Source organism: Protopterus annectens, chromosome 16.part0 (assembly GCF_019279795.1).
Source record: "Protopterus annectens isolate FY-2018-M chromosome 16.part0, PAN1.0, whole genome shotgun sequence".
Taxonomy (NCBI): Eukaryota; Metazoa; Chordata; order Ceratodontiformes; family Protopteridae; genus Protopterus; species Protopterus annectens.
This window is the reverse complement of record NC_056750.1, coordinates 97,903,134-97,915,689: the sequence shown is the minus strand read 5'-3', so window position 1 is coordinate 97,915,689 and position 12,556 is coordinate 97,903,134. Positions and strand designations below refer to the sequence as shown.

The window sequence follows — 12,556 nt, the reverse complement described above, 5'->3', positions numbered from 1 at the left end:
GCAGGTCTGCATCAGGACAGAGATTACATTCTTCCTGGACTTTAATGAATTTTGACAGTCAGCTCCAGCACAGTTGGAGATTAACTGTCAGTGCTGACTTCGATCACTTAGGATTTTATGTAAAATGTTTAGATACCTTTCTCCCCTTAAAATTGTCTGGTCTAGATAGCTGTGCTCTGGTGTCAGCGTCAGATCTGAGTTAGATGGCTTCTGCGTTTGAACCCCCTTCAGACGTTTTAGTTCCAGAGGTAGGGTTCACCAGATCCATCTTTGGCTATGTGTTTGAGGCTTTCAAGAGAGAGAGACGTTTTTTTTTCTGAACCAGATCCTACCCATCCCCATGAGATCTCTCAGTGTCCGAAGCCTGCTCCCACCAGTCTCATTGAGATGGCCACAGAGAGTCCATCTCTGTTTGAGCCTTCTCCTGAACCTCCCACAGCAGAGGTCCACTGAAAACTTGTGTAAGAGAAGACACTTAAATTCCCCTGAAGAATCTTCTATCCCTGACACTGATTTCAAATAAGGGTTTTCTTGGATCCCCTTAAAGGGTGTCTTGTTTGTGGAGATTTTGTGATATCCTTTGGAAGAGTCATTGTTCCTCAGAGCCTTCAGTTGTGATCCATCTACTGTGTGGGTGGTTCCCTTGCTGACGAGATGGTAGACTTAATCTTTATATGAGCATGGAAGGGACTGTACACTGCTGAGCCTATATCAAGCCTGATAAATTTTTGGTTGCTCCAAAAGGGCAGACTGCATTGGAGCAAGGGGCCTGCTGTGTAGATTCCATGTTAGTGGTGGCAGCCAGTAAAGAGGAGCAGGCAGAAGAGAGCTCCTCTGTCCACGTAATGGAGAGTTGCATGCATTTGACAGATCCTACATTTTTCATTGATAATGTTGAATTATCTGGCATGCATCACCCACTTCCAGAGATATTTGACAGAGAAGATCAGCAGATCTTTTCCAGGGACCCTGTCTGGGGATCACAGAGACGCTATTGATTCACAGTTGACTACCCTACACTCCCTTTACAATGCCTTTGTGTACCTTATTTCTAATGCTATAGAAGATGCATCTGGAGCAGCTTGTACAGACATTTCCATCAGGAGGCATGCTTGGATGTGGCTTTACAACTTTGTGGAACATTTTAAGATATCCTTCATCAGTGTTCCTTTTGAGGAATCAACCTTGTTTGGTCTTGTCGTCAAAAACCTCCCTCCAGAAGTAAGAAGGGTGGTAAAATCCCGTTCTGTTTTAGAGATCAGGTTTTCAACACCTCAATGGACTTTCTCCAGAAATCAGAAGGGAGGTAAGAGGATGTGATTTCATAAGTCCTGAGGGTTTGCATCAGATGCTTATGTAGAAAAAGCCCCCATAGGCCGAAGGGGACCTATCCTAATGGATTTCACCCAAGAGGCAGAGGACCTTACTCAGAGGAACTTTTACAGCTGTTCTGAATGTTTGCCCAACTATCATACTCTGGAGGCAGTTGGACGGGCCCTTATCTCTGCTCCCAGCAACCTGGGTGATCATCACTCAAGACGAATGTGTGCTGAGAATAGTAAACTTAGGTTATATTGTACCCTTCCATACTCGCTTTTCAGAAAAGAATTCTTGATCTTCCATTCTTATAAAATAAAGCAGGCTTTTCAGAAATGGAGAAGCTATTAAGAAATTGAGTGATCCAAGAGATCCCATCAGACCAGAAATGATCTGGAATTTACTCAAGATTCTGTTTAGTGCCAAGGAATGGTGGGGACCTAAGGACATTTTTGGATTTAATTCGACTGAAGTAAGTGAAACAGAATTCTGAATTGTCATGGTTCACTCCATTCTTCCATTACTATAGAAAGACAGTTAGATTTGCTAGATAGATCTTCAGGATGTGTACTACCATATAGAGATGGACGAGTGATCCGGAAAGTATCTTCACCTCTGTTTGAGAGCCAGTTACTTCCAATTCAGAACACTTCTTTTTGGTTCTCCAGAAATATCCCCTCCCCCACGTATTCACCAAATGTAAGGCAGTGGTAGCAGCTTATTTATGACTGCAGGGTTTACGAATATTCCTATACCTGGACAACTATCTCATCACTGCCCCTACCAGAAGTCTACTTAGTCAAGCTAGGCACTCCTTGCGGCAACTATGTACATACTTAGGAATCACAGTGAGATTAGAAAGGTCCAAGTTGCAACTAGTTCAGTCTCTGGAGTTCATCGGAACAACTTTGGACAAAACATCACAGATAACGAAGCTTCCTCAAAGAATATTTCTTCACCAGCAATCCCTAGAACTTCTGTCTTGGTGAAAGCCACCTGAAATAAAAGTTCTTCATTTTTTTAGGTTCCCTGGCTGCTTATATCACATTAGTGCCACTGACCAGATCTTACATGCGTGTTCTTCAGTGGACCCTGGTAGTTCATTGGTTAATCAGAGGACAACCTTTATGCTTTCCAGTGAGTGTAACTTATGCAGGACACACATCCAATGGTGGTTAGTCTCCACTTATTACACAGGGATGACATTTCGTGCTTTCCTTTCCCCAAGCCACGTGACCATGGACACTTCCCAGCTGGAGTGAGGAGGGCATTATCTGGAAATGATGGTCCAAGGTGCAGAGTCTCAGACAGAGGGCAGTCTTCACATTAGTATCTTGGAGTTGAGAGCAGTCCTCCTATAGTTGCAGATTTTTCAGGACTCCCTCCCCTTAGGTGTGCTCTCGATACAGGTAGACAACATGGCAATGGTCTGGCATATTAACAAACTAGGAGGAACCGGTTCTGATCTCTTGAGAGGTAATCAAAATGTGGCAGTGTGTGATTCCTTCTCACCGCTTTCATAATGCAGTACAGTATCCCAGGGAAGTTAAGAATACTAATGGACAAGCTGGACAGATCCCTCATGAGTGGTCTCTCAACTCCTCTGTAACAGAGTAGATTTTCAGCCTTTGTGGCTGACCTTATGATTTCTTTGCCTCTCCCCACACCACCAAACGCAGCAAGTTTTTTGCTCTGATCCCCCACGCACGAGGTGGTGTCACCTCAGGACGATGTAATGCATGATTGGATCCAGGGTTTCCGTTACGCCTTTCCACCAACACCTGTGGTTCCAAAGTTCTTAAAGAAAGCATCGGTGTTGAAGGTCAGGGTAGTCCTCATGGCTATTTATTGGCATTGAGAGATGTGGTTTCACCCACTTTGGGTTCCGGGGTTGGACCCAGATTTACTTACCCATGGGGCTGCATGGTTTCTCCAGTTCCAATAGTGGTTTTGGCAGTCCAGGTTGTTCTCTGTAGTTGTGCTCATTTTGTCTGTCTTATATTTATTTAAAGACTTGAATGGAAGAGGTTTACTATTTAGGCTGTAGAGGAAAAATGTTCATCCCTTCTCGGCTCGTTTTCCATCTGTTTTGGAGCTCTTGGCACACATTTTTCAAAATTTTGCCAGCTGTTCCATTATTAAACTTAGTTTATCTGCAATTTCGTCTTTTTACATAGAGAAGTATGCATGCCTAGATTCTGTTAGATTGCTCAGGGCCTTTATTTGATTCACCTTCTTACTCCGGCCTCCTCTTAGAGATCCAGTTCCTCCATGGGATATTACCATGCTTTTACAGACCCTGATGAGCCCTCCCTGTGAACCTGCTGCCAGAGTGGATCTTAATTTTTTTTATCCTGGGAGACCTTATTTCTGGTGGCTGTCACTTCTGCCAAGAGAATTTTAGAGCTGCATGCATTATTCTCAAAGCCTCCATATTGAATTTTTCATAAGGACACAGTATCTCTAAGAAACAGCCCCTCTTCTCCTCAGTGACTTCAAAATCAACCATTAATCAATTAATAAAGTTGTACGGTTTCTTCCCAAGTTTCTCAAACAAGGATCAGTATACTGTGTATTTACTTGATGTTTGTCTGCTACATTTTATCTACACCACACTAAGCCTTTCATAAAAACCGACCAATTATTTTTGTCCTCCTCCCCTGCTCATTTAAGCAAAGCTGTGTCCAGAGCCACTTTTTCTCAATTGTTGACTGAATGAATTACATTTGTGTACCAGAAAAAAAGGAATTACTCTTCCTTCAACTCTGAAAGCATACACTACCAGATCTGTGGATTAATCTACAGCCTTTTTCTCCATTGTTCCCCTTGATGGCTATATGTGCTGCAGCTTCCTGGTTCAGGGTTCATGCCTTCATGCCCCATTACAAACAATACGCAGAGTCTAGATCTAGGGCCTGTTCTGGTTCAGCTCTGCTCTGATATATCCTTCACTGAGGATTCCCAAGTACAAAAGTAGGTAGGAACTCTGCCCCATCCGTTCAGGAGTGGACAAAAAAGTCAACATAAGATATGATAATTATGTACTCAGCATAAGAGTACGTCACTGTTGTCTGTTTCTACCTTTCCTCAATTTCACTCCCACCTTCTTTCTCCTTATTTTGTTTTGGTGACCGTATAGCCTGTTAACATTTTCATTTTGAGATGGATCTTCATGACCTAGCTCTGTTTTCTGAAGGTATTGTCTTTTTTGTCTGTCTTTCTTCTTACAGGTTACCATTGTTTAACTCGCCTGTTCTTTTAAGATAGCTTACAAATGTATTTTATAATCTACATTGCCATTTCTGTGGCAGGCAAACTAGATCTGAAGTAGCTCATTCTGTTCACCTGGATTATTGGTAGGGGGTTGAGCCTGAGCACCAGATCCAAAGCTTGGAATGTCTGCAGCTGGATCTGAGACCCATCCATTTTTGTAAAGGACTGAAACAGAACCTAAATGTATAATGATGAGAAGTAAATTTTCGCTTTGGGTGCTTTTAAAGTTCCCTTGACCTTTGTAAGCTGTCTGGCTGTTACATCCTTAGCAAGATGTAACCCATATAGTTAAGACTACTGCAGCAGTTGTAATTCAGATATCTGCTGTTATGGTAAGGGTACTTAAACAACCTTTTAGTTAGCCAGGCATTCATTTTATTGAAGCTCTACTGTAATTTTTTTCTGTAAATATTTGTGCATTTCTTGAAGTATTTTGAAATTCTTCAAGGTGCCCCGTGAATTTTGAAGGCACCAAATAAAATGCAATTATTTTATTACAAATTCACCTGATTGATCTGGTAAAACACTGGTAATTGTTAGGAACATCCTATTATGTGAGGCAGTGGTATGGACCTAGAATGTGTGCAAGTCTGTCAGTGTCTTAAATAGGAATGTAGAAGTTTCTGCACTTGAAGATCCATTTTGCAAAACTGAGTTCCCTTGATCTGCAAATGTAGAAAGTACGTTCTATTTATTTTTTTACAAGTATTTTGCATGCAAGCCCGGTCTGTTACACTCTTGCTGCAGTTTGATGTCTTAGTACATGCATCTCGAAATGTGTTATGTAGTCATTTTGTTGTTGAGTTGCTCATTTCTAAAGTGATAAGCTTTTGTATACTTTAAAATGTTTGACGTGGGTCCAGTCCATTACAGTGTGCATTCATTTACTTTAATCTGCAGGTGTTGAATGAAGCTGTTGGTGCACTGATGTACCATACCATCACACTTTCACGAGAAGATCTGGAGAAGTTCAAAGCACTTCGGATTATTGTCAGAATTGGTAGTGGCTATGACAACATTGATTTCAAATCTGCAGCAGACTTAGGTTAGTGATATTTGAAAGCATTCAGTATCTGAGGCATGTGGTTGTGTACTTTGTCACAGAATAATATTGGTTCGTTTGTACACAGTACTTGGGTAACATTCTTCTCTTGTCACATACTCTCCAAAGTGTTGCAATCTTTGATACTGTTCCATGAACTTTATATTGGCAGTGCCTTGAACACTGCAGTGCAAGGTCTGTGTACTATATTCTTGTCTTTTGACAAAAAGTAAACCTAATGCTGTTGGGAAGGCTTAGACTGGATGTGTCCTTCAGAACTGTGCAAGTGGTGTGTGGACCTCAGAAAATAGGAACACATCCAGTGTCTGTGCCAGTTTGAGTGTATACTGATAAACCTTACAAATGTCATGTGGTATTGTGAGTAAGCTTATTTTGGAATTATTGAAGATTGAGAAGTTCAGAAATATAGTCCACACTTCAAAATTCCTTCACCTTTTTTCAAAATAATAACATTTTCACTTGCATAAATATGAAGGAGCACTGGTGGCTCAGCTGCAACCGCTAGGAATTCTGTTGCTAAAGAAAACTTTAAGTTACAGTTCCAAAGGTTTGAGATATTCCTCACTGCAAGGCAAGCAGCTGGGAGGGTGGTAAACTTAATATGGTATGTTGGGGATATTGCAGGAGTAGAAGCCTTTATGGTTTTTAATATTTCTGACTTTGAAGAAGAGAAAAAAGACAACATAACAGTAATGGAGATATTCCAGGACTATTGTAAGCTTAGAATAAAATTTGCTATTTGTGCTTTTAAAAAAGACTCATTGAAATATTACAGATGTTTAGTTAACTGAGCTAAAGAACTGAGCAAAATATTGTGAATTTGGTGAGTAGACTGGTTTATTGATTAAAAGAATAACCTGAAGAAATGTCAGTATTTCAAATAAGTCAACACACAAAGGTAAGACAGTACATTAAAGTGAGAATGACTGTTGCAGTAATTTCGACGAGAGAGAGAGAGACTTGTTGAACAGAGAAAGTGTGGCCCATTTAGAATTCAAACTGTGTTCTAGTTGTAAGCATTTGAGTCTTGTTGGTGTGACAGAGCATTTATTCAGCTTTGTAAATGGTGTTTTTAGAAGAATTTACATATTAAAGCAAGAAAACAAGCTGTTCGTAGGTACTCTTAAAATAGAAAGAGTTGATATTCAGAAGTCGGTGGTTTAAAAGGACAGTACAACAAAATAGTCGTTTAAGAGGATCTCCAGGTTAATGCACAGTGCTGAATTTTAATGAGACATAGTTGCAGATTGTAGTGTTTTCTCAAAAAATACTGGGAAAGAATGACAGTGAAGGGTAAGTGGTGTGTACATTACTGACAAATTGAAGGTACCAGGCGAAGCCTTTGATCTAAAGCTGTCGAGACACGAATGCAAACATAAAAAGTGCTAAATCCTCTTTTAACTAGTAGTACTGAATCCGGAAGTTGTTTCATCTGAAATTTTGAGTTGTCTGGTTTCAATGTAATCCAAAAAAAGCAGGGAGAGTGTGTGCGCGTGTATGTGTGTGTGCACAAGTGTGTGGGTGCACGTATGCGTGTGTGTGTGCATGTGCGTGTATGTGTGTGTGTGTGTATATGTGAATGTGTGTATCCGGGGGGGGGGGGTGTGTGCACATGTGTGTGGGTGTACATGTGTGCGTGCACCAGCAAGCGTGCATGTGCATGTATGCGTGTGCATGTGTGTATATGTTAGAGTGTGTGTCTGTGTGAGTGTGCGCATGGGCGCATTTGTATATGTGTATGTTTGTGAGTGCGTATGTGTGTTCCTGTATGTGTGGGTGAGTGTTCATACAGATAGGATGTTCTTCATTCCACATTGCTGCAGTCCTAACTATTGGGTAGTCCGCTGTCCCAGTCGGCCCGAATACCAAAGTATATGGCTGACGTCGGTCAAGGCGCATTAGACTGACGTCAGTACGTCAGGGTACTAATGCGCATGACCGACGTCATCTCCTCAGTCTTTTTTGCCGCATGGTCCGATGCAGAAGCAGTTTTGCGAGTGCAGGTTGGCGTTCTGAAAGTTTCTGAAGTCAGAGTTTCAGACCGAATCAAAGTTGGCTAAGTACCACGTTGGGGAATATTTTGGTTTTTTCTTGCCTCAGTATTTAACCGGATGTCAGAAAAAGTGAATAACTGTATTTCTTGTGGGAAACAGATACCTCATAGGGATTACCATACTTTGTGTATACCTTGTTTAGGGCCTGAGCACGACGTTGTTGGATGCCGCTCTTGTGCTAGATTTAACAAACGCACTATTAAGAGAAGGTTAGACTGTGCCAGGTTAGTTTTTGGGAAGCGTTGTAATTATAAAATGCCGTTGGATGCTCCGGTGCCCGCTTCGGCCAAAAAGCGCAAGGACAAAGCAACAAAGCCTAGAGTGGAAGAACCGGCAGTCCCGGACGTCGGTTCTTTAGAAGGCTCAGTGGAGCCGGAGGTTCTGCCAGGAGTTTCTTTGGAGTCTCAGGGAGAGACTTTACTGTTACAGGATGTGTCCTCTCAGGAAGTAGGCCAGGCTGAAGGGGCTTCTCAGGTGGCTGTTCTTCCCTCTCTTCCTAAGGTGGTTAGAGCCTCCCCTTCTGTTTCCAAGGCTTCTTTGAGAGGCAGGCCAAGTTTAGCTTCAGTGGGGGTTTCTCCTAGTGCTTCAGGGTCTTTGCCTAAGAAACATATGCTTAAAATGGCAGAGGATTTGATTACTATGATTAGAGGTTCTATGCCCCTCCTGATAAGAGGCCTAGGGTGGAACCTGAGTTTGAGAGTTTTGAGCAATGTTCGAGGCTTCTGAGTCTTCGGCTGAAGACTTGCAGGAGTATCCTCCTTATTCTGATTCTGATGTGGATGATTCTACTCCTTCAGCTTCTCCTCCTGAGGATTTTTCATTTTCAGAGACTCTGCATTCCATGAGGGAGCATTTTAAATGGGAAGGTCAAGATTTCTCTGATTCCAGGAAGAGGCTTAGGGAATTCTTGTTTTACCCCAGCATAGGCCTTTAGCTATACCTCCTGTTCTGAATGTGGTGGAAGATGTTTTTGCAGAGGCTTCCTGAATCCTGATTCTTTGCCTCCTGCCCCAGTTAAACCGGATAGGTACTATAGGGTGCCTGAAGCTCATAAGTATCTTTTAAGAGTCCTAGGGCAGACCCGAAACAGTCTCTCAGGGGCCTAAAGGTGTGAAGGCTTCTGTTGTTAAAAATCCTGTTCCTCCTGATAAAGAGGCAAGGGCTTTGGATAGATGGGGAAAGAAAGTGTATACTTCTTCCACTTTAGCCATGAGGGCGTTGAATTGTCAGTTTCACATGTTAAAATATCAGAATTATCTCCTTTCACAATTGAAGTCTAAGGTGGATGCTCTGGCAGAAGGTATTGAGTGTAAAGAGTTGCAGGATTTAGTTCATGTGTCTGAACAGGTGGGTAAGCATTCCTTGCAGTGTGGTTTTGATGCTGTGCAGGCCTCCTCGAGGGTGGCTGCCACTGGTTCTGTTCTTCGTAGGCACGCCTGGTTGAGGGATCAGAATTTAGCTGAGCATGTTAAAACAAGGATTTTGGATGCTCCTTTACAGTCTGATGTGTTGTTTGGTTCGCCTGTGGAAGCAGTTTTAAAGAAAATGGAGGACAAGGCTAAGTCTATGCAAACTGTTAAGGATTTTTGCAGGTGCAGCCTCCAAGTTTAGTAGAAATTGGCCTACTAAGGGATGGACATATCCTGCTTATGATTCCCAGTCTAGGGGTAGGTCTAGGCGTGGTAGGGGCAGAGCTCAAGGTTCTTTTAGGCCTAGAACAGGGAGTTCACCTGCTCAGACTTCTGGTGAGGGCAGGGGTCAGTCCTTTCGTAAACAGACCCAATGACCTACCTTTTCAGCTGCCAGTACATTCTCGCCTGGCAGCACCTTTGGGAGGAAGGCTGGCTCTTTTCAAAGAAAATTGGGATTTAATTACCCAAGACAGATGGGTTTTGGATATTATTCACCACGGTTACAGGTTTTATTTCCATACCTTGCCTCCTTTCAAAGGCATGCCAGACATTCCTCCTCTACAAAGAAAAGAGGCTCACAAGCAAATTTCTCTGTTGCTCCAAATAGGGGCCATTCAGCCAGTTCCTGTGCCAGAAAGGGGCCTGGGATTTTATTCTCGCCTGTTCCTAGTACCGAAGAAGGGGAACACGTGGAGACCAATTTTGGATTTATCTATCCTCAACACTTATCTGGACATTCCCAAGTTCAAAATGTTGACGTTACAACAGCTTTTACCTCTGCTGGGCAAGGATCACTGGATGGTAACTTTAGATCTCAAGGAAGCTTACCTTCATGTGCCTATCAGACTAAGTTGCAGGAAGTATCTGCGTTTTCGAGCTGGGAATTCTCATTATCAGTTCTCTGCATTGCCCTTTGGCTTATCTACTGCGCCCAGAGTATTCACAAAGGTTCTGGCTCCAGTAATAGCTTACTTCAGGCTAAAAGGAATTCAAATCTATCCTTACTTGGACGACTGCCTGATTCTGGCTCAAGAAAAGGAAGACCTTTTACAGCATTTGGAATTTGTGATAGCAGTGCTAAGATGCCTAGGGTATTCTGTGAACGAAATAAAGTCCAGTCTAGTACCCTCTCAAGACATGTGCTTTCTGGGTGTGAGACTGAATACAGCAGCCCAGATGGCCTTTTTAACCCCGGACAAACAAAAGAATCTTTCCAGTTACTTCCATCAACTATCTCTTCAGTCCGGGCTGACTGCAAGGACAGTCCTTCAAGCCTTAGGGTTCATGGCATCTTGTATTCTGGTGCTTCCCAATGCCAAACTGCATATGAGGAAGCTGCAATGGTATCTCAAAAATGTATGGACTCAGCACTGCCAGGATTTGGACACTGTCATTCAAATAATACCTTGCATTCAAAAGGAATTTTTGTGGTGGGCTCAGGAATGTCACCTAAACAAGGGACTCTCTGTGACCCGGCCAGAGGTGAGTCAGATTCTAACGACAGATGCCTCAGACATTGCTTGGGGAGCTCATCTAAATGGAAAGTGGATACAAGACAAGTGGCCTGCCAGACTACAGCATCTACATATCAACATGAAAGAGATGTTAGCAGTCCAGTTTGCATTAATGGCTTTCAAGGAGTTACTTCTTCCAGGGCAGGTGTTGATTCTAACAGACAACACAACTGTCATGTGGTACATCAACAAACAAGGGGGAACACATTCTTACCCGTTGTGCAGGCAAGCAATGATTTTATGGGAGACTGCGCTCAGCTTGCAACTAACTCTTCAGGCATGGTTTCTGCCGGTAGCACAGAACTCCTTAGCAGATGTGTTAAGCAGACAAATCATGGATCCCCACGAGTGGAAACTGGATTTTCATGTATTTCGAAAATTGACAGTGTCATGGGGAACTCCAGACATAGATCTGTTCGCTTCTCCACTAAACCACCAGCTGCCAAAGTTTTGCACAAAGAGGTTTCATCACACAGCTTGGAAAGTGGATGCTCTTTCTTTCAGTTGGAAAAATCTTCATGTGTATGCCTTTCCACCTCTGCCTCTTCTCCCAAAGGTGCTCCTAAAGGTCAGACAAGACAAGCCAAGGATGATTTTAATAGCTCCAGATTGGCCTCGGCAACACTGGTACCCATTACTGAGGAGTCTGGTAAGGAAGCCTCCATGGCCTTTACCTTTGATTCCACACCTGTTGTCTCAGAAGGACGGTCACCTGCTCAATGCCAAGCTTCACTCTCTTCATCTGACAGCCTGGCATATTCTGTTTTGAAACACAGCAGGTCTCAACTTCCTCAACAAGTTTTAAATGTCATTATGGAAGCTAGAAGACCTAGTACAAGGAAAGTGTACGCAGACAAATGGAAGAGATTTTTATTTTGGAGTGCAGCAAACAATTTGGAGATTTCTGAGCCTAATTTGAGTGTGGCTCTTCAATATCTTGCTGAGTTATTGGACAAAGGTTTGTCTTTCTCTTCCATAAAGATTCATGCTGCAGCAATTTCAGCTCACTATGATTGTGACCCACCATTGTTTTCGCATCCTTTGTTCAAGCAATTTCTTAGAGGGGCAAAGAATATAAGACCCCACGTAGAGCTCCTACTCCTGCTTGGGATCTCAATTTTGTGTTGGAGAAACTTACTCTACAACCTTTTGAGCCTGCGCTACTGCTGAATTGAAATACTTGTCATGGAAGACTGCTTTTTTGTTGGCCATTACTTCTGCAAGAAGGGTTTCTGAATTGCAGGCCCTTATGGCGGTAGAGCCTTTTTTGATTTTCCATAAGGATAGGGTATCATTACGTACTAATCCTTCCTTTATGCCTAAGGTGGTTTCTAGTGTGGCTTTAAACCAAACTATTCATTTGCCTACTTTTTATGCAGATCCCCAAAATAAGGGGGAAAAGATTTTGCACACTTTAGATGTACACAGGCAATTGCGTTATTATTTAAGCAGGACTAAGGATTTTAGGGGTCTCAGCAGTTGTTTGGTTCTTTTGCTTTGAGTTCTCAGGGCAAGCCTGTGTCAAAACAAACTATTTCTAAGTGGATTGGGTTTTGCATTGCATTTTGTTATTCCCATCATGGCAAGGAGATTCCAGCTGGGATTAGGCCTCATTCCACTAGGGCTACTGCCACTTCAACAGCATTTCTAAGGGGGGTGGCAACTAAGGATATTTTGGAGGCAGCTACTTGGAGTTCAGTGCATACTTTCTCTAAGCATTATCACCTTCCTCTCTACTCTAAATCTAGGGCTGGTTTTGCCACAGCTATTTTGCAAGGCATGTTGACAGCTCCTGCTTCCTTATGATTTGCCAGCCTCCCTTACCTCTGCTTTGGGATTCTACCCAATAGTTAGGACTGCAGCAATGTGGAATGAAGAACATAGTACAGTTTTGTACCTACCATAAATGTAGATGTTCGAGGA

General features: G+C 42.6%; 1 protein-coding gene across 5 annotated transcripts in view; it reads left to right on the top strand.

The window, feature by feature from the left end:
- LOC122790431 (C-terminal-binding protein 2-like) overlaps window positions 1-12,556 on the top strand; it is a 1,897,537-nt gene that overhangs the window by 744,484 nt on the left and 1,140,497 nt on the right. For all 5 annotated transcript variants that reach the window (XM_044057965.1, XM_044057966.1, XM_044057962.1 and 2 more), the window contains one exon: window positions 5,491-5,635. In XM_044057965.1, coding sequence (XP_043913900.1) covers window positions 5,491-5,635 — 145 coding nt within the window. The remainder of the gene's footprint in view (window positions 1-5,490; window positions 5,636-12,556) is intronic.